The following is a 22,825-nucleotide window of genomic DNA, read 5'->3' on the forward strand; positions in this document are numbered from 1 at the left end:
GTTTGGCGTTTCCGGAGAAAATTGTTCATGATATAAGTGGAGAGAGCAACAAGATGGTCAACTGCAGAACGATGCTTTCGGAAACTGCATTGGGCAGGTGTTAACAGACTGCGGGACTCCAGCCACCAAGCTAAACGGCAATTCACCATACGCTCCAAAACCTTACATACACTACTCGTGAGAGCAATGGGGCGATAGCTAGAGGGGAGATGTTTGCACTTTCCAGGTTTCAGAACCGGAACAATGATAGCTTCCCGCCATCGTCTGGGAAAAGTACTGTCGATCCAAATTTGATTATAAAGGTGAAGGAGGTAACGCAGACTATGAGTTGATAAATGCAGCAACTTTTGGATGTGAATACCATCCGGTCCTGGGGCGGAGGAGCGAGAAGAAGAGAGTTCATGTTGGAGTTCCCGCATGGAGAAAACAGTATTATAGCTGTCGCGATTTTGAGAGGAAAAAGCAACAGGTTGCACTTCCGCTGCACGTTTCTTTGGGAGAAACGCTGGCGGGTAATTTGAAGAGCTCGAAATCTCAGCAGAGTGTTGACCCAATGAGGTAGAAATTGCGACGGGATCCACTAACTTATCATGCGCGACAGTGAGCCCAGAGACCGGGGAGAAACTAGGCGCACCAGATAACCGTAGAATCAGACTCCAAACTTCCGAGGAGGGAGTGAAGGTGTTAAATGAGCTACTAAAGAAGTTCCAGCTTGCCTTCTTGCTATCGCGGGTGACACGACGGCATAGCACACAGAAGTGCTTATAGCGGATACAGTTGGCCAAAGTAAGATTGTGGCGAAAAACGCGAAGAGCACGTCACCGCTCACGTATTGCATCACGGCATCCCTCGTTCCACCATGGAACTGGGGGGCGCCGGGGCAATTCGGAGGTGCGTGGTATTGAACGTTCCGCAGCTGTAAGAATAACGTCTGTAATATGTGTGACCTCATCGTCGATGCTAGGAAAGTGACGGTCATCAAATGTCGCTAGAGATGAAAAATGTGTCCAATCGGCTTGGGCAAACTTCCAGCATTGCGGGCCCTTACATGGCACTTGAAACTGCAGTCTGAGGACACATGGCAAGTGGTCACTTGAATGTGTATCATCAAGGGCAAACCATTCGAAGCGCCAAGCTAGCAGAACAGTACTGACCAAAAGGTCCAAATGAGAGAAATTTGTCATGGAGGCAGACAAAAATGTAGGGTCCCCAGTGTTGAGGCAAACAAGATCCGCATGGTGGAAAACGTCTATCAATAGTGAGCCACGCGGACAAGGATGTGGAGAACCCCAAAGCGGGTGGTGGGCATTGAAGACCCCAACCAGCAAATAGAGGGGTGGAAGCTGACCAAGAAGATGAAGGAGATCAGCTCGTGCCATTGGTGTGGACAAAGGAATGTATACAGTACAAAGAGAGAAGGTGTATCCAAAAAAGGGAAAGACGGACAGCGACAGCTTGGAAGGAAGTGTTTAAGGGGATTGGGTGATAATGGAGAGTATCAGGGAGAAGAATCATGAGTCCTCCATGTGCTGGAGTGCCTTCAACAGAGGGGAGATCAATCGGACGGACTGAAAATGGGGAGAACAAAGTGGTCGTGGGGACGCAGCTTTGTTTCCTGAAGACAGAAGATGACCGGCGAGTAGGATCATAAGAGGATCAACAATTCATTCTGATTGGCTCGAATGCCACGAATATTTCAATGGATAATGGACATAGGGTGAACAGAAAATGGAGGAATGGGACCAAGGTTGCCATCAACTCAACGACTGCTCAGAGCTTGCGACCGACAGCGTGGAACGGCATTCAGCCAAAGGCATAAGATCCTGATCCATAGGTTGTTCAGGAGCAGCTCCTGCCACAAGTGATCAGCCAGTTGATCGGCCGCCAGCAGTGCACCTCAGCGACACAGAAGATGGCCGAGGGCGGCTACCACCAGGTGGTGCTGTAGACGAGACACGCCGTGGCAGAGGAGGAAAGGAACTGGGTTTCTTATTAGCCTTCTTGGAAACAGGATGTTTAGATGGAGGAGGAACCATGGTTCTTAAGTTGGGGTGCGTAAAAAATCTTCACGAGTATGCTCTTTTTTGGAAGTCTTGGTGTCTGACTTGGGCTCGAGATTTAGCAGAACCTGATGAAGGGGGAGCTGTAGAGTGAGCAGGCAAAAGTGGGGAGGTTGAACGGGCGATCTTTGTGCTGGCCGATCTGATGACCGTGGTACTAAAGGTGAAATCACAAGTCTGTGTGGCCGCCTCCTTTGTTGGCCGAGGAGAGGCAAGGACAGTGCTGTATTTTCCTGTCTGAGGCACAGTGGGCTTTCGACTGGCGAATAATTTTCGAGCAGCAAAGGTCGACACCTTTTCCTTCACTCTGATTTCCTGAATGAGCTTTTCGTCTTTAAAAATGGGGCAATCTCTAGAGGAAGCAGTGTGGTCACCCATACAGTAGATGTAACGAGGGGATGGAGGTGGACAAGCACCCTCAGGAGCATCCTTGCCACACGTAACACATTTGGCCGAATTGGAACAGGACTGGCTGGTGTGACTGAACTGCTGACACCGATAGCAACGCGTAGGGTTTGGGATGTAAGGGCAAACGAAAATTATCTGATAGCTGCTTTATGTTTGATGGGAGTTGAACTTTGTCAAATGTCAAGAAGACAGTACAGGTTCGAATGATGTTCGTGTCAACCCTTTTCATGACTCTATGAACAGCCGTTACGCCCTGGTCAGACAGGTAGTGTTGAATTTCCTCGTCGGACAATCCGTCGAGGGAGCATGTATTAACAACCCCACGCGAGAAATTTAAAGAGCGGTGCGCTTCCACATGGACAGGGAAGGTATGTAGCAGTGAAGTACGCAGCAAATTTTGTGCCTGGAGGGCACTGACTGTTTCTAACAACAAGGTGCCATTTCGTAATCTGAAACAAGACTTTACAGGACCTGCAATTGCGTCGACACCTTTCTGAATAATGAAAAGGTTGACCGAGGAGAAGCCATGACCTTCGTCAGACCGAGAAACAACAAGGAACTGTGGCAACGAGGGAAGAACTGTCTGTGGCTGAGACTCATTGAACTTACGCTTGTGAGCAGATTTAGAAGAAGATGAGGAAACGATTGCAAAAGTATTCCCCATGATTACCGACGTCTCCGATGGTGCGATCCTTCCTCTGAGGGCCCTCTCTGAGGTAATTGTTCACACCTCAGATCACACCTCCCAAGAAACAGACAGAGGGACCAATCGGCACTTTCGGAAGGTATCAGCTCGGGTAATCACCCCTCCCTGGGCCTGACCATTACCAGGGGGTACGTACGTGTCCTACCTGTCTACCCGGGGCGGGGAATTACGCGTCATCCCGTCACCAGCTACGCATGGAAATGCGTGGGTCGGCCTTCAGACACGCACAGGGAGGAAAAAAGAGAAAGGGAAAAAACAAAGGGAAAGGAAAGAAGAGAGGTCTCAAATGCCGCAGCGGAGAAAAGGGTGAAGAGAAGAGGTAAGGAAAAGAGAAGCACAAAGGAAGGACGAAGACTTGCAGGCAGAGAAAGCAAAGAATGTGTTACATTTTCGAACGTCCGTCTCCGGACGTAGGCACAAAACATACTACCAGAGGGGGAGAAAGGAAAGAAAAGAGGCGGAGGTGGGGGGGGGGGGGGGGGGGCAAGATGGGGGATGGGAAAGGATGTGGAAAGGGAAGGTAGTCAGCCCGGAAAGGAATGAAGGCCACATTAGCTTGGGGTCCTGTACTCGCTACGCACGTATCCACAAAAGAGTTGTGGACTCCCTGGGGGGATTGTTTCAGTGATGAATCTATTCACTGTGATGGAAAAAAAGCAGTGTGTGTGTGTGTGTGTGTGTGTGTGTGTGTGTGTGTGTGTGTGTGTGTGTGTGTGTGTGTGTGTGTGTGTGTGAGAGAGAGAGAGAGAGAGAGAGAGAGAGAGAGAGAGAGATTGAAGCATCCAACTTCTGTTATGGTCTGGAGTGTGATGTCCAAGAAAGGTCCTGGCAGATTACACATTGTTGAAGAGACAATGAGGCAAGAACAATATGAAGCAATCCTTGACAAGGAACTTTTCCCACAAATAAATGAGTGGTTTCCTAATAAAGCTGTCATTTTTATACACAATGTGGCACCTTGCCACAAAACTGAAAGTGTTTCCAAGTACTTGGAAGAAAAGCAACAAAGTGTTGCTCTGGCCACAGAGTCGTTCTGATATGAACCAAATTGAAAATTTATGGGCTACTGTGAAGCAGAGTGTAAGGAAATTTACAATACCGGTGAACAAGATCTCATGGAGAAACTAGAGGAAATCTGGTACCATAACAATGATATTAAAATGTCAAGTTAAAAAAAAACTATGCCAAACAGGATAAAAACGTTGATTGAGAACAAAGGGATGCATACAAGGCATTGAATGTACAAAAAATATATATATGTGTGTGGATGTAAATGTGTAATAAATCTAAAGTTTTGGAAAAAAATGTCTTTAGTCTAATAATTTGAGCCCATCCGTAGTATGAAATCTAATGTGAAGAAAAGTGAATTCATGATCATGGCCATGAAGAAAAATTGTTGAACATAGTTGACACCTTCAAATATCATGGGAGCAGTGTGGAAACAAATGAAACAGATGAAGTCATTGAAAGAGGGAGGTAAAAAAAAAAAAACCAAATTAAAATTTTGGGATTGTTTTAAATAAAGAAATTCTACATCATCTAGTAACAAATTATATCAAAATTAATCACACAGTACTGCCAAATAAGTGTTTTAAGTATGTGTGCAATTCTGGGTTATGTTTGCCTTATTTATTATCTTTTAAGTAATTTTGTCATTTCTCTGTTTTGCCCTTCTGATTTTTAATTTGTCTCAAATTATTTTTATTCTGATAAACTGCATGTTCATAACTGTTCAACATTTTTTTTTTTTTCCTTCTGACATCTCACTAGCACGAGTAACTGAAATGTTAATTTTACTGAAGAAAAATTACATCAAGAACTCTAAAAAATATGACAGGATTGATAACTGCAACTAACCTTTGGAGCAGAGGGGAAGGAGAGGAGGATGTTTACTATTGCCAAAGTACATACATAAAAAGTCTTCCTCGCTTGTCTGCACTACAGATGTGTCCATCTCATCCTGGGGGTCTGAATGACCTGCCTTTCCTTTTCAACCTTCCCCACTTTAACAGTTCAAAAAGCTAGGATAATGTCAATCACTTTTATGTGCATATATCAGCAGTACTGAACACTTTGCCTCCTGAATGTATGTACTGCCCAACTTTAGTAGCTGGCATGTCAATTTGCCTTCCATCACTGGTGGCAGACAGTTCACATTGGTTACATGACATCTTAGAAAAACAATCAGTGTACCAGCCTGAAAATGATGCCACCAGGCAGTCTACCATGAAAGTAGCAATGATATAAGTTATCACTGTGTTGCTGGAAGATTTCTATACACACATTCATTCTAGCTGCACTTGTGACCTATGGCTAAAGAATACCTACTCCAGTGATACATATTTTTAGAATAACTTCTCTTAATTTAGCCTATGACAGATTTGCAAATTATATTTGTTGTTCAATCTGTGTGCCTGGTGTACCATTTGCCACTACATTAAGATATTGATAACTATATCTGACAGCTGTGAACTATTGGTTTAATAAGGAAAGCTAATGAACAGTTGTAAAAAAAGTATAGTTGCATTAAAATAAACAGCCAATCAGAGACATTTCAACCAATCAATATAAGCCAGTTTTAGTGATCAGCCAATCTGAGAGACTTATTTCAACTAGTCATCATATCTGATATCTATCTATTACACAAATTTTGTTTCATATGTCTTAAGGCTGTGGTTTGCTTAACACAGTGAAGTGTAAATGTGTTGTAAAGTAATATTTAGTAAAAAATGAATTTTAAGTCAAAATTGTATTGTTACAATCCGTTTAAGGAAGAAGGTCATGCAAGAGTGCAGAAGAATTTAAGAGATGTTCAGAAGCGGATTATAAACAAATATCCTAATGTACTGTTAGTTAGAAAAATTTGCAGTAAATGTAGGGGGAAAAAAAATATCGCCAAACCCAAGAATCATTGCAGATGTTGCCTTAGTTGTGCCAGGTACTTCCAGAGAAGGTTTAAGTGAAGATGAAGTAGCATCAGATCTGGCACTCAGTGCTTTGGTATTTAGGTGAAACTACTGTGAAGAAAAATAGGCTTCAGAGAGAGAAAGTAACCAAAGCAAAAATTGAAAAAAAAATAGCCTCTGTGTTGGAGCATATTATTGTGGCACAACCGGAAAAAGAAGAGACTGAAAATGTTGAAAGTGAAATTATCACCCATCTGAAAGATAAGTTTTCAATTCAGACCGTATATGTGACAAAACACAAATTCTAACTGTACTTCCAAAGAGTTGGAGTACAAGGAAAACCATGAAATGATTTTCTGCTTCTTATTACATGGTACAGAGAGCAAGACAGTTAGTAGCAAACATGGTATATTAGTGACACCATATCCAAAGCCAGGTAAGACATTATGTGAGAAAATTGTTCAGTGTGTGTGTGTGTGTGTGTGTGTGATTTTTACTGGGATCATGACGTGAGCCATATGATGCCAGGAAAAAAAAAAAAGACTGTGTGTGTGTGTGTGTGTGTGTGTGTGTTTTTGTTGCACCAGAATTTCAAGTTAATGATTGAAGACTGTAAACTTAAAGCACTAACAAAGAGTGACGAATACACATTACCATCATACAAGCAATGTGTAGCATTTGTTACATGTAATCCTGCATTACCAGCATGTTTCTTAGGTTCATGTCCCTATTGTCCAGGCATGAGAAGACTAACTGATTGTCTGTATGGTCTGTTTTGTAAGAACTTAATTGACAAAATTGCATATAAGCATTGGTTAACTACAGGCAGGGTAGTTCTAGAGGCTATAACAAAGTCAACAGATGATTTCATTGAGGTGTTTGCATCACGGTCACAACAGCTCCTACCGCACTCATTTATCTCTCAGCAGCAGTCACATTTCTGTAAAATCACTAAAGAAGGTCTCAAAGTAAACGAGTTTCTTGTTCTTTGTGACTTTGTGGAAAATTACTCCTTCACCATTCAGGATGGGGTACGAGGATTCCACTGGAATAATTCACAGGCCACAATTTACCGAAATACGACATGTATCATACATGGAAATATCTGAGGGTCAACAGAAGCATCTGATTCCACCCGTCAGATTCTGCGGTGTGTGATGTCACGATATCGTGGAGTTTAGTTATGATGGTTGGTGGGGTACTTCTGAGTTGTTTGGTTGGTGGTATCGGTGATTTGGCTTTGCGAGTAGTTGTTGACCTATATAGGTGAAGTGAAGTGTTAGACACCAATGCGTGGTTGTAGCTATGGGTGTTATGGTACCTTGAGCTGCTTAGACCTATATAGGTCAAGGAAAGTGTTCGATTTCAATGTGTGGTTGTAGGTATTGGTGTTTTAGTATTGTGGGCTGCTGTTGGACGATATAGGTCAAGGGAAGTTACGATTACAATTTTGTATGTCTAAGTGTTTTTGTGGTACCACTAGTTGTGGCAGTGGTGAAATTTTTGGATTGTTATGATGTGGCATTGACAACTGCGACTGACCTATATAGATGAAGGAACGTGATCGATTCATGAGGATATTGTGTAGTGGAATTTGGGGAATTTTGTGTTGTCGCTTATATTTTGTCGTTTTGTGTCATTTGGTATGGTAGTGTGTGTTTATATTTTGTTTGTCCCCACCCAAAAACCCCCAATTTCCCATGCTTGTCCCGTTAGTTTGACTATATTTTTGGAGGAAGAAGTGTGTGATGGTTTTTTGATCGATTTTTGTGTTTGTTGTCATGTTTACGTAATGACGTCATAGGCAAGATATTGGAGTTTTAGTGAATGCTCGTTTCCACCATATAGGTGACGTCATGGGTCAAAGTAGATGGGTGGTATCGGATGCTTCTGTATTCCCATATCTGACTGCCTTCAACATGGTATAGTGTGTGTGTATTCTTTCCAGACAAATTTCATCAATTTCTTAAAACGTCAGTTTTCAAATCCAAAGCACATTTAATACTTTTTGGATGGATGTGCTGCCTAATACATAAAGAGATAGAACTTTATTAATCTGGCCTACCATCAAGAAGATTTTGATGTTACGGCAGAATGGCATTTTTTTGCTACAGCACATGGTAAAGGACCTTGTGATGGGGTAGCAGCGACTTAAAGAGATTAGCAACACTTGCCAGCCTCAAGCAAACTCACGAAAATCATATTTTTACATCACTACAGTGTTTTGAGTGGTGCAAGGAAAATATTCCTCCATGTGTCTTCCATTATACATTGGTTTCCCATCATGAAGAAGATACAGCTAAGCTGAAACAACGTTTCACAAATACAAGGACAATTCCAGGTACCCATAAGCTTCATTGTGTAATACCTATTAACAAAAGGTTTAGTAAAGACAAAGACCTATTCTGCTTCTTTAGTGAGTAGAGAAGAGTCAGTGATTGCTATGGTGAATGAAATGCTGTTAACAAATAAACATGGATATGTTGCCTGTATCTATGACAGTCATTGGTGTGTTGCATGTGTCTTACAAACATGTGAAGAAATGAATGAAGTAAAGGTTCTTGCATCCACATGGACCATCTCCATCATTTGCATTTCCTGCTAAACCAGACACGTGTGTCATCAGAAGATATGACATTATCACGAGAGTGGATCCAGTGACACCAACTGGAAGGACATACAATTTCCCTGCATCAGATCTGGCAAACATTAACAATTTAGCTGTCGAATTGTTAAGAGAGATCTATTAACTTTTCATTGCCTTTTCATTAAAACTAATGTAAATAATTCATAATACCACTATAATAATGAAAACCATATTTTTGTACAATATTACTTATGGATCGTACTTTATCACAATGTGTGTTTTGAGAAAGCAAAACGAGGCTAATGGAATGTGGTTTACCTAAATCAGCTGATTCTGAGGGAATTACATTAGGAAATGAGACACTTAAAGTAGTAGACAAGTTTTGCTATTTGGGGAGCAAAATAACTGATGATGGTCTAAGTAGAGAGGATATAAAATGCACACTGGAAATGGCAAGGAAAGCAGTTCTGAAGAAGAGAAATTTGTCAACATCGAGTAGGCATATAGAGTTAAGTGTCAGGAAGTCGTTTCTGAAAGTATATGTATGGAGTGTAGCCATGTATGGAAGTGAAACATGGACGATAAATAGTTTGGACAAGAAGAGAAAGAAGCTTTCGAAATGTAGCGCTACAGAAGAATGCTGAAGATTTCATGGGTAGACCACATTACTAATAAGGAGGTATTTAATAGAATTGGAGAGAAGAGAAATTTGTAGCATAACTTGACTAGAAGAAGGGATTGATTGGTAGTACATGTTTGGAGGCATCACGGGATCACAAATTTAGTACTGGAGGGCAGTGTGGAGGGTAAAAATCGTAGAGGGAGACCAAGAGATGAATAAACTAAGCAGATTCAGAAGGATGTAGGTTGCAGTAGGTACTGGGAGATGATGAAGCTTGCACAGGATAGAGTACCATGGAGAGCTGCATCAAACCAATCTCTGGACTGAAGACCACCACCACCACCACCACCACCACCACCACCACAACAACAACAACAACAACTTATGTGTGTTACCTACTTCATTTCGGTAGTGTACTGATGCTGACAAAATAATTTTTTGTGCATGATACCTTTGGTGTGCCATCTGGATATTTAACTTATTTATAGTAACATACTGGAGGAGCAAGTAAATAATTTTTTTCCAACAAAATTGAAGATATGGTGTTTTGAGAAATTCAAGGTCAAAGGTCAAGGTCAAAGACCTTTGGTATGAAAATTTTCAGAAATTTGCCACGTAGCATATCAATGTAATGGCCTATTTGTTTGCTTTCGAATGGTACCATTTTCATTGCTGTAACTGAATTAGAACAAGAATTACAGTCATTTATGTTGTGACAGACACATGTAAATTTCACATTAATTCCAAACTTTACAGACCTATATATTTCCATCTATTATCTGGGTCACTGAATGCACCAAATTTGAAAGAAATCTGAGATGGTCAGGTTGAAAATGTTACTGCACTGCGTTGAATTGACATGTCACGACCCCAATGTCAAATTATCGCCTGACAACCCGTACACAGTGTCTACTTTCACATCTATAATGTCACCAACTACATACATACATACATACATAAATCCTTGTTCCATAGATCACGGATATGACATTTCGTAATTTTGTTGAACATGTCACTTTAAAGATAAGTTTTCTTTACACAAAATAATTAGGTTATTATTATTATTATTATTATTATTATTATTATTATTATTACAATTACTACTTCATACCTAAGAATTCATCTATTGAATAGAAGGAGCTGTCATTCAGAAATTCTTTTAACTTGCTTTTAAATGTTGGTTGCTATCTGTCAGACTTTTAATACAATTTGGCAAATGACAAAAGATTTTTGTGGCAGCATAATTCACCCCTTTCTGTGCCAAAGTGAGATTTAATCCAGAATAGTAAATATCATCCTTCCTTCTAGTGCTGTAGCTATGCACTTCATTGTTATTTTTGAATTGGGATAGGTTATTAATGACAAATTTCATAAGTGAATATATGTATTGGGTGGGCTCCAGCTATTATACTAATTACATGCTTTTTGCAATGAGTACTTTCTCTCTTAATGACGAATTGCCCCAAAATATGATGCCATGAGAAAGCTGTGGATGAAAATAGGCATAGGCCTAGTAGGCTAATTTACTGATATGTTTATCACCAAAAATTGCAATAACCCTAATATCATAATTAGTTGAACCTAACAGTTTCAGCTGATCATCAACGTGTTTCTTCCAATTCAATTTCTCATCAATGCACACACCCAGAAATTTTGAGTATTGTACCTTAGCAACAGACTTGCATTCATAGTCTATATTTATCAATGGTATTATGCCATTTATTGTACAGAATTGTATAAACTGTGTTTTCTCAAAATTTAGTGAGAGTGCATTTGCAGAGAACCACTAAATAATTTTCTGAAAGACATTATTTGCAATTTCCTCAGCTGATTCTTGCTTCTTGGGTGTGATTACTATACTTTTATCATCAGCAAAAAGAACTAACTTTCCATCTTCATGAATACAGAGTGGCAACTTGTTAATACATATTAAGAACAATAAGGGACCCAATATTGAACCTTGTGGGACACCATTCTTGATTACTCCCCAGCTGGTTTTTGTAGACTATCTGTACTGTTAATTTCAAACCTCTACATTCTTCCATTTAAGTATGAATTAAACTATTTGTGCAGTGTCATACTCTTAACACAATACTTAAGTGTATCTAGAAGAATTTCACGACTCACACAATCAAAAGCCTTTGAGAGATCAGAAAATATCCCAATAGGTGATGTTCGGTTATTCATTGCATCTAATATTTGATCAGTGAAAGCATATATAGCATTTTCTGTTGAAAAACAGTCATTAACAACAGAGAGTAGCATGAAATAATATGGAGCACACATGTGCAGCTTATCGTGTTCAACAAAGTGGGATTTTTATTACCAGTGGTGCAGTCCGATGGCTGAAAACCGACTCACCACATTTTGTCTCAGCTTACTGCACTCCCCCATTTCCAGGTGCACTTTGCTTCTAGGCATCCCCACTCCAGGTATTGCACTTATAGCCATACACAAGCTACTACTGATATTTCCACAGTTCGTTGCTATTTCACCTCTAACCCATGACATTAAGACGGCCTAAACTGACAAGTTACTTTCCTCCACTTGTATTGACTCTTGGTGACAATTTTTATTAATAATTGTAGTGCAGACTAGGCTAGAATGTACTGGACACGGCAAAACTGCTAGCATATTAAATCACAAACAACATAAACTTACTTGTAAAAAGTCATCATACATCCAGTTATTGTCATATTCATTGGAACCTGTGCAGACATTCTACCAATTAACATCATCTTTTCGCCAGTATCTGGATGAAACGCTGAATCATATAGTTCCTTGGCTCTCCACAATTCATCTTCTGTTAGATTACCAACGTCACCACCAGCTCTTGAAAAAGGGAATAAAAATGCTATTATGAAGACTGTCAGTGCATTTATACGAGTTTTGGCAGTAACTCGGCAGACGACCTTACTTGTATGTCTCTACGATTTCCTTTGCGCGGTTTAATTCATCTTCTGATGCAAGGATATTTAAAGGATTAGTTATTGCGAAAAAGTGGCGCACCCGGCCCCAATACGTGGACTGGTCCCATCGCGGCTCATTGAGATTTATCCTCGGTGTCCTATAACATTAAATGTTCTTTCAGCTTGTGGTTACAGAGGAACACCAGTAACATTTTCTTTAACAATGAAACTAACATTTTCTGTTACTACTCCTTGAAGTTCACCGAAATGATCCTCCCGCTACGTTCACTCCAAACCTCGCCTACTTAGTACTTATCACTGCTATTAATCCACTACTTAACACAAACACACCGCAAAAAACAACTGACGGTACATCTGTCGCAATAGTCAGAGTTAACATTTTGTCAAAGATCCATAACGACTGCGAAGTTTCATCTTGATCTCCAGTCCACTTTCTCTTCAATAAATACTAAAGCAATGCAGTTATGCACTTTTTGAACGCTTCGTTACTTAAAACTATATTTTTAGAAATGAGTAGGCATTCGCGTAGAACCATATATATCTAATTACAGCCTTTCTGGGTGACCTAGATGTAAATATAAGAAAGTGACCTTTTGTATCAAATATGTTACTTTGTTGATAATGAGTGTTTTTTTTCAATTTCCCCCGCAGTCCGAGATTGTTGATACCCTTTGCATGCCACTAACTAGGCAAATATCTTCCATGTCAACTTTGAAAATATTATATTGAAAAATTAATGATCTATAGAGATTCATTGTTTCAGTGCGTTGCGTGCCATTTACAATATCGTAATTGTGTACCACAGAGCAAGATCAGGATTCGAAAACTATGTGCTGTACTGATATCGTAACGAGAAATATTACTTCAAATCGAATGACATTTCGATTCATTTGATCGATACTGTAGACAATTCAAAGATGGCTTTACAACATTTGTGACGTAATGTTTTCCTTAGTTCATTACTGGATGAGTGTTTTAGGGAATGTAGTGTCCTCATTCTTTTCATAAAGTTTCTCTTAACGAACTCAGGAAACAAAAATAGATCCCCCCATGCTTTTTGTAGTCGTCAGGTGAATTCTGCAGTATGTTGCACTGCAGTGAAACTCGAAGTTAAATTTGACTGGAGTTGAAGGTGAACTAGGTGAGTAGAACGCAGATTCTCTAAAATAGTATTTAGTTGAAGACTAAATTTCCTGACATGTCAATTTTTACACAGTTTGTCGTATATCGTTCTGTCATCAGCGCATATGCTAATCCATTGTTGTTTCCGCTTTCAGAAAGTAAAACAAGTGATGTCCAAAGTGAAATAGTCGAGTATTCAGATAACGTTATGTCCGATAATGACCATGTCATTTTGATCAACTGGGCCAAGAACTTTATTTCTAAGGCCGCAGTTTGATAACGACGCCGTTGTCTAACTTGTAACCTGTTTGTACAATTCACGTACTTGAATGCAGGTTACAGTTAGTCCGTCCAGCAATCCGTTCAACAATGTTATGACATAGTGTTTGTTCCAGATTTCCTCAACAGATTTATCATCCAGTTACAGCATATAACCTTCATAAAGCCTGGAGCGTTTGTGTTTGCTGTTTAAATAGGATTAATCGTTTCTTTCGTTATAAGTATGAGTTGTGACCCACCTACAACAAAATGGGTATGTGAATATTGCACATATGAAAATTGGCCGTCTTCTCTCAAATGCACCATGTGTAGAGGCGCAAAACCATTATTTGGAGAAGACATTTATAAATTACGTGATGATTCTCCACCCACATCACTCATAGACCCATCATGTGGCCCAAGTTTGGCATCAGGTTCATCGCACCGTGACACACATCGGTCTGCAAATAATGGTAAATGGGAATGCCGTGCTTGCACGTATTTGAATTGGCCAAAGGCTCTACAGTGCACACAGTGCCGTTCTCCAAGACCAGGTGGAACAAATCTTCATGAACATATTCAACCTTTAAAAATTGGGCAGAAAAGTGATACTTCAGCCGTTACTTCTGCATCATCCTTGGCAGGTGGCCCATTACGCATTCTCTCCCCGTCGTCTGAGTCTAGGGAAGTCAATGAGTCGGAAAATGTCAAAGTACGGTCATCTGATAAATCTCATTCTACTCGACAGCAAATAATAAAATGGACATGTAGTACTTGTACTTATGAAAACTGGCCAAAAGCACTTAATTGTATTATGTGTGGTACTCCTCATGGCGGTAACAATGCCCTGGCCAGTGGAGGTAAAAGCAATTTGGCACCAACACACAGGCACTCCGGGACAGGAAGTGTTGTGTCATCACCAGAACGTGAGTTATCTCTTATAACTGCTTCTCGCGGTGGTGGGAACCAAGCACAACTGATTGAAGAAAGTGGCATCAGTAAAAGGTATAGCTTTGGTGTAACTGATTTCCCAGAAATATTTTTGACAATAGGATGTGGACTAAGAATTAAGACTATGTTGTATTTGTTGACAGTAAATCAAATTCTCGCCGCTCAGAACGTACGCAGACTGCTACAGAAGCTGCTGTTGCTGCTGTGTCACCAAACAATTGTGAATATGAACGAAGAGTTAAGAGAATAAGACAGAGAATGCGTGAAGCTGATTGGTCTTGGCTTGATGCATGCATTGGTGTTGTTGAAGGAGACCCTACTCCTGTTGAAGCATACTTGTCATCTGGAGGCAACCCTACAAGACAACTTTCCCCTAGAGAAGTAGCACTACTCAACCGCCCATCTGCATTTGATACTGGTCACACATTAGTTCATTTAGCTATTCGGTAAGTACAAGACAACTTTTTATGTTTCTTAATTAGGTACATTGCTTGGCCAGACATTAAATTTTTCACCTTTAAATAGGTTTTAGTGGAGCTTTAAAATCGACTTAATTATGGTTTCATTTATTACTTCAGAACTACGGTTACTCGAGCATATTTATTGCCCAATCAATCATTGATAGAGGACCTGTGGATTCCTTCTTGGGTCACACTACATCTGCAAACTTTCCAGAAATTGTTAGGCTTACCTCTGACTTTTACCTTTCTGTTCTCAAAAAGAGCCTCATTTCCTAGACCAGGCCTACTTACTGTTTTATTGGCCTCTGTGTCCAGAAGGAAGTATTGGTATCCTTCTCTTGTTCCTCTGTCTGGTGCCACTTGGTGTTTCTCTGTAAATTTGACTGAAGGTTCTGCTGTGCAACATAACACAAATTAAGTTGTCCCTCTCCCCTTTTTTTTACCACTAGGTTCTACTTATTAAAGTCTGGTAAGCCTTCCAGTACTACTAGAGGTTCCTTTGACCTGCAGTATGATAATTTTATGGCATATCTCATAATATTTGCTCTTACTGAGGAAGAGAGAACTGACATTATCTTGCTTCTGTCTTTTAGGAATATAGTTAAAGGTGACAAAATGATCTGTAGTGTAGCCCCAGGTTCAGGTTATGTTGAAAGATGATTGTGAATAGAGAGGGGTGGTGAAATGGACTGATAAGTAGCCAGAGGTTATACTAGGTTGGAAGGTAACAATTTGATTCTGAGTTGACAAAGGCAACAAATGTGATATAAAGATTGTGATAACACATTGACCTGTACAGGAGCTTGATGTGTACATTTGCATAATATTTAACTCAAAGGTAAATTAACAATAGGGCCTAACTACTTTATACAAGTCTCAGAATACTTCTGTGTGTATTATAGAAGAACCACACATAAACTATTGAAAATACATGGGGTGGTGGCCCATTACATATCATTTACTGGTGATTGACCATTAGGTGGTAAAGCTAATGAAAGTGAATACAAGGTTTTAGTTCTGGGAAATTGAATTTTGATGAGTGGTGTCTGCCATTTTGATTATGTTAAGAAGATGGTTCAAAAGACAAGATAATAATATAATTTCAGTTGTCCTTCTGCCCCATTTATTGTACACTATGTCCTGAGAAGGACTTCTTTCAGTGAAGTTCCGTAATAGATCAACAAGGGAAGGAAGGAAGATTTGAGATTAATGTCCAATCGACAGTACGGTCACTAGAGATGAAGCACAAGCTCCAATAAAAAACGGATGAGGAACAAAATTGGCCATGTCCTTTTCAAAGAAACCATCCTGCCATGGACCTAGAGCAATTTAGAAAAATCAAGGAAAACCTAATTATGGATGGCCAGATGGAGTTTTGAATTGTTTTCCTCCCGCAAATGAGTCCAGTACGCTAGCCACTGCGTCACCACACACTTTGGTGGAGCAACAGGCGAGTGGATGGACTGGGTTGGTTATGCCATTCACAATGTTTATTAGAAAATAGTGACTATCCACAATAATGATCAAATGCTGTTGCCAATGAAAAACATGACAAAATAAAGTTTCACTGCTAATAAATAAAAGTCCCAATAAATAAGACAAAATTGAGCTTCATGACAAGTTGGTTCAGATGTCTTCAAATTATATGGGCCACTGGTAGGAAAACACACCCCATCGAAGAAGCGACTTCGCGCTGCGAGTCCTCCAGCACCAGGTGTTGCTCGAGATTTATCAGACTGTCGTAACAGAGCACTTGCTGATAATCTGAATGTGTTTTTGATTATTAAGCAGAAGGAGGGTAGCTTTGAGAGAGTTTCTCCCTTTTACAACCACAAGGGTCTTGAGGGAATTGCAGGTACACTGAAATCTGTTAAGGACTGCACAATGGTACTCTGTTAGTTGATACTTCTAGTTCACGTCAAGTCGCTTCTCTTTGGATAGCAACCTGTCTCGAAGAGTACGCTATCGAGACCGAGCTCCACTCCACGTTGAACTATAGTAAGGGTGTTGTGACATGTAGGGACTTGGTGGATATCCCCACAGACGAGTTAAAATCTGAGTGGACAGAAGGAGGTATTGTTGACATACAGCATATTATGAAACGAGTCGATGGGGACCTAGTCAAATCTGACTCGTTTATTCTCACGTTCAGTTGCCCGAGACTCCCAGAGCATGTTAAAGCAGGGTTCTTACGTTTGCCAGTACAGCCATATTTCCCCAACCCAATGTGCTGTTTTAAATGTCAGCACTTTGGGCATACTACGTTGGGGTGCAATAGGATAGCCACTTGTGGTAAATGTGGTCAGCCTGGCCAGGAAGGTGTCGATTGTTCATCCCCTGTGAAGTGCGTGAATTGCTCTGGAAGTCACCCTGTCTGGAGATGGATCTGCCCCATCTATCTAGAAGAACAGAAGATACAGGAGTTTAAAACATCTAAGCGCATCCCCCATGGTGAGGCCAGGAAACTCTTTGAGGCCATGCAACCCTCCTGTGTTTACAACTTCTTTCGCTTCCGCTCTGAAAAAACCGGTACAAATGGCCACTGTTGCTACGCAACTGGAGGTTGCTAGTGTTAGCACTAATACCTGTGTTTGCCAGTGCTCTTGTGCTGCTGCGGTTGTTTTGCAACCTGTGGCTCTCCCCGCAATGTCGGACAAGGCTGTGGTTGCTGACATTGGGGTACTTTTTGCCTCTCCCCATATGGCGCTTTCTGCCCAGGCGAGTAAAGCTCCAACTGTTGACAAGGCTCTGCATTCTAAGCCCCCCAAGACAAAGATGCAAAAGGTGAAGGTTTTGCCACCTGAGGAGACTAGTCAGGGTCGGTCCGATGACAAGGCCATTGTACTGTCTGACATCTCCCGTGGGTCGTCATCCGAGCTGATGGACATTCATGTCGACCTGGGGCGATCTTCTCGCCCCAGGAATTAATCTCCGGCCAGTACGGGCTCTCCTCCAAAGCACAGAGGCAGGGTGAAAGTTAGCCACCCTGATCACTGGCTCCCATATTACAGTGGAACCTGAATGGGTTCAGGACGCATGTGGCCGAATTACAACTCCTTGTACGAGAGTGCCCTTTGTGCTTATGTCTCCAAGAGACACATTTTCGGGCTCCTTCTTTACGGGGCTATACTGTACATCGAAAAGATGATCTGACAGGGGAAAGGGCAAAGGGTGGTGCTGACGTTTTTGTCCGTGACATGCACCCCTCATCTGAGCTCCCTCTCGTTACAGACTTGCAAGCATTTGCAGTTGACCTTCTTGTGGGTCGGAGGCTCACAGTCTGTTCCATTTACTTACCATCTCAGGATGTGATAGACTCTGAGGCTCTCACAGACCTTATTAGCCAACTCCCCCGCCCATTTCTTCTTCTGGGGGACTTCACTGCTCATAATGTTTCATGGGGCTCTCTGACTACTTGTCCCAGGGGTCGCATTCTGGAAAGCCTCATGACATCTGAAGAACTGTGCATCCTCAACTCTGGTGCTCCCACTCATATCTGTACTGCTTCCTGGTCGTCATCGGCTATTGACCTTTCCTTTTGCTCTCCAGCAGTCGCGGATTCTGCTCTGTGGGAGGTTGTTGCTGACCTCCATTCTAGTGGCCACTTCCCCCCTTTGGATTCGCCTCCTGGATGAGGCTGTGGCATTACCAGTGCCGCCCTGGTGGCACCTCTGCAGAGCTGACTGGACACTTTCAGCCAACTGGCTGTTTTGGAACACCGTGCCTGCGTCCACGAATGGGTAGACCATGTTACAGCCGTGATCTCCCATGCTGCTGAATTGTCAATCCCACGGTCGTCCCAAGAGGCGTCCTGTCCCTTGGTGGACCACTGAGTGCCGCTCAGGCATCTGAGCCTGCCGTGCAGCTCTGTGCCACTTCAAGTGCCGTCCCTCAGCTGACAATCTTGCGGTCTTTCGGGTGACAAGGGCCAAAGTGCGGCGAGTGATTAAAGAGAGCAAACGGCGGTCATGGCAATCATTCTTTAACTCCATCTCCCGCTCCACTAGTTCTACGAAAGTATGGGAAACCATCGGGAGGATTTCCAGGAAACTCAGCCAACTACATGTCACGGCATTGCTGCATCAGGGATGTCTCTTCACGGCGCCGGGAGACATTGCCCAGACACTGGCCATGCATTTTGCGGAATCTACTGCCACTATTAACTGCGATCCAGATTCCTGCTCCTACCGCACTGCCATCGAGAGGGGTCACTTGGACTTCCTGTCTCCCAATTCTGAACCTTACAACTGCCCCTTCACAATGTGGGAACTGGATTCGGCGCTGTCTGTGGCTCATAATACTGCGCCTGGTCATGATCACATCTGGTACAGCATGCTGCAGCACTTGTTGCTGCCATCCAAGGAAGTTCTCCTGAATTGTTTTAATATGATATGGTTATCCGGCACGTACCCTGACTCGTGGAAGGAGGCGATTTTGATTCCCCTCCTCAAACCGGGGAAGGACCGAACGCATCCCAGTAGTTATCGCAGTTTTTCTTTGACGAGCTGTGTCGGAAAGATGTTGGAATGCATGGTCAACCATCACCTGGTTTGGCTGCTCGAGACCAGGCAGCTCCTTAGCCCCTCTCAGTGTGGCTTTCGGAGATGTCGTTTAACTATAGACAACTTGACCCTGCTTGAGGCGTCCATCCAGCAGGCCTTCCTACATAACTAGCATTGTCTAGGTGTATTCTTTGACATTAATAAAGCGTATGACACTACTTGGCGCCGCCTTATCCTCCTCCAACTCCACGAGTGGGGCTTTCGTGGCCGTCTCCCCATCTACATTCGGTCCTTTCTTTCCCACCTCCTCTTTAGATATCGGGTTGGTAATGTGCTATCTGATTTGTACGTGCAGGAGAATGGTGTTCCTCAGGGAAGCGTTTTAAGTGTCACCCTCTTTGCCGTCGCCATTAACAATATCACGTCCACTATCCGGAGTCCTGTCCAATGCTCCTTGTTTGCGGACGATTTTGCTGTTTTCTGTTCTTCCTTCAGTCTTGTCGCTGCTAGTCGGCAGTTTCAGCTTACGATAAAGCGATTAGAGGCATGAACTGAGAAGACGGGTTTTACCTTTTCTGCAGACAAATGTGTGTGTGTTCATTTTAATCGTTCTCTACTTCTTTTTACCTCCCCTGAATTGCATCTGAGGGACACCGTTCTTCCTTTTGAGACACTGTGAGTTTCCTGGGCCTCACTTTTGTTTCCAAGTTGTTGTGGTTGCCTCACCTTAAAGACCTAAAGTTGCGGGCCCTGAAGGCCCTGAATATTTTGAAGTGTCTGAGCCGTCGGTCCTGGGGAGCAGGTCGGGCGTGTCTGCTGCAGTTTTATAGGGCTTTCGCCGGATCCCGTCTTGACTATGGTTGCAACGTGTATTGGTCAGCAAGGCCTTCGTATCTGGAGATTCTTGACGCAGTACACCATGAGGGTATCAGGCTGGCCACTGGTACCTTTCGTACCAGTCCCATCCCCAGCCTGTGTGCTGAGGCAGGGGAACTGCCACTCTCCCTCCGGCAGAAACTCCTCACGGTGCGACGGGTGTATCAATTCCTTGCCTGTCCTACCTCCCCTACGTACCCTACCGTTGCCTGACCGCCTATGGAATATCTCTTTTCCAGTTGTCCCAGGGCAACGAGACCATTTGGGATTCTTGCCAAGCATTTGCTTGAGTCCCTTGGTTTGGAGCATGTGGCCCCCCAACAATACGGTTTTACTCGCCTGCCTCCCTGGTTGCTCCAGAGGCCCAGCGTCCTTTTAGACTTGTCGGAGTACCGGAGGAGCTGCCCTCCGTCGTTTGTTTTTACCTCCTTATTTTATGATATTTTGCATCAGCATCCCGACCATGTACCAGTATTTACGGATGGCTCTAAACAGGGGGACTCTGTTGGTTGTGCTGTTGTTTTCCCTGATTGAGTCTTCAAGTTACAGCTTCCTGCGGCATTTACTATCTTGGATGCCGAATTGTTTGCGATTTTGCGGGCATTGGAGCAGATGAGATATGTTCCCAGTCTTAAGTTCCTCATCTGTTCAGACTCCCTGAGTGCCCTTCAGACCATGCAACACTTGTACCCAGCGGATACGGTCGTCCAGAACGTCCATGATGCCCTACTCCACCTGCAACGGCAGGGGAATAAGGTTTCCTTCTGCTGGGTGCCGGGGCACGTGGGAATAAGGGAAACGAACTGGCGGATGTGGCTGCCAAAGATGCATGTTCCCTCCACATTGCTGAATGTGCCGTCCCCCTCCATGTTGTTACCTCCATCCTGCGTTTTCGTGTTATGCGTCAGTGGGAAGAGTGGCTGTGAAAATAAGCTGCATCTGGTCAAGGCCACCACGCGGCCATGGCGTACGTCCTACCAGTCATGCAGGCAGGGCGAGTTTCTTCTCACTCGCCTCCGCATCGGGCACAGTCCCTTAACGCATGGTTTTTTACTCCAGCGGGAAGACCCCTCAATCTGCAGTGCTTGTAGCGTCCAGATTACTGTCCGCCACAGTTTACTTGACTGTCTTTTATTCTCTGACCATAGGGCAGTGGTTTCTTTGCCACCGGATTTGCCATCTATTTTGCAAGATGACGCAACGACTGTAGTTAAGGTCTTACAGTTTTGTGTCCTGTCCAATTTGTTGCCTCGGATTTTAGGGACAGGGTTTTAATGTGCTGCTGGGTGACTGGCTCACCCAGGTTTTAGGTAAGAGGTCCGCCAGTCACGATTACCTCCTTGTTTCCCTTCGGTTTCTGTTCTCATTTCCTTGTTTGTTTCCTTTTTAGTGGGTTCCTTCTCCTCTTGTTTTGCCTCTGTGTGTGAGGATTTGGAACTTATGCAGGTCTGTGTCATTTAGCTGTTCTTGTTCGCTGTTCGTCTTAGTCCCTTCACTGTATGTGTTCCTGTTTTTATGCATTTGGGCGCTGATGACCACGCTGTTTAGTGCCTGTAATGTGATGATGTAAATAAAATAGAAAGAAACTTCCACATGGGAAAATATATTAAAAATAAAGATTCCAAGACGTACCAAGCGGGAAAGCGCCGGCAGACAGGCACATGAACAAAACACACAAACACACAGAATTACTAGCTTTCGCAACCGATGGTTGCTTCTTCACGAAGGAGAGGGAAAGACGAAAGGATGTGGGTTTTAAGGGAGAGGGTAAGGAGTCATTCCAATCCCGGGAGCGGAAAGACTTCCCTATGTCTGCTTGTGTCTGTGTATGTGCGGATAGATATGTGTGTGTGTGTGTGTGTGTGTGTGTACACCTGTCCATTTTTTCCCCTAAGGGAAGTCTTTCCGCTCCCGGGATTGGAATGACTACTTACCCTCTCCCTTAAAACCCACATCCTTTCGTCTTTCCCTCTCCTTCCTGAAGAAGCAACCATCGGTTGCGAAAGCTAGTAATTCTGTGTGTGTGTTTTGTTCATGTGCCTGTCTGCCGGCGCTTTCCCGCTTGGTAAGTCTTGGAATCTTTACACACACACACACACACACACACACACACACACAGCATGAAGGTATGGCTTCCTCTGCCCAACACAATGTCATGACTCAAAGCCATGGTACCAAAAATGTCAATTGATCCCTGTCTGCCATACTGCTTATTACAACACTTTCTGGTTTTCATTTCTTTATTTTATACTATACAACTTCACGTGTTTCAGCTTACGTTGTATAATTTATGAAAATAAAATAGTGATCAGGACAGGAAATGGTTAATAAGTGTGATTATGATCACATTCATATAATAGTTTTGTGTCCTTTATTAACAACATCTTCAATATGGGTTCTGTAATTTTCTGGCTACAGTATAATGTGTAACACTTC

The 22,825-nt window shown here is 42.6% G+C and overlaps 2 protein-coding genes across 3 annotated transcripts in view; one reads left to right on the forward strand and one right to left on the reverse strand.

Moving 5' to 3' along the window:
* Positions 1-12,672, reverse strand: part of LOC126356292 (sideroflexin-1) — an 87,415-nt gene extending 74,743 nt beyond the window's left edge. The window contains exons 1-3 of the mRNA XM_050007186.1: positions 12,433-12,672; positions 12,207-12,356; positions 11,951-12,121 (exon numbers count right to left, since the gene is read on the reverse strand). Of these exons, the coding sequence (XP_049863143.1) occupies positions 11,951-12,121; positions 12,207-12,356; positions 12,433-12,434 (323 nt within the window). The 5' untranslated portion in view covers positions 12,435-12,672. The remainder of the gene's footprint in view (positions 1-11,950; positions 12,122-12,206; positions 12,357-12,432) is intronic.
* Positions 12,673-12,873: 201 nt separating this feature from the next.
* Positions 12,874-22,825, forward strand: part of LOC126356291 (ubiquitin thioesterase trabid) — a 105,779-nt gene continuing 95,827 nt past the window's right edge. The window contains exons 1-3 of one of the 2 annotated variants that reach the window (XM_050007185.1): positions 12,874-13,360; positions 13,497-14,604; positions 14,694-14,996. In XM_050007185.1, coding sequence (XP_049863142.1) covers positions 13,844-14,604; positions 14,694-14,996 — 1,064 coding nt within the window. In that variant the 5' untranslated portion in view covers positions 12,874-13,360; positions 13,497-13,843. The remainder of the gene's footprint in view (positions 13,361-13,496; positions 14,605-14,693; positions 14,997-22,825) is intronic. The other variant, XM_050007184.1, reaches the window with a different exon arrangement.

Source organism: Schistocerca gregaria, chromosome 3, assembly GCF_023897955.1.
Source record: "Schistocerca gregaria isolate iqSchGreg1 chromosome 3, iqSchGreg1.2, whole genome shotgun sequence".
Taxonomy (NCBI): domain Eukaryota; kingdom Metazoa; phylum Arthropoda; class Insecta; order Orthoptera; family Acrididae; genus Schistocerca; species Schistocerca gregaria.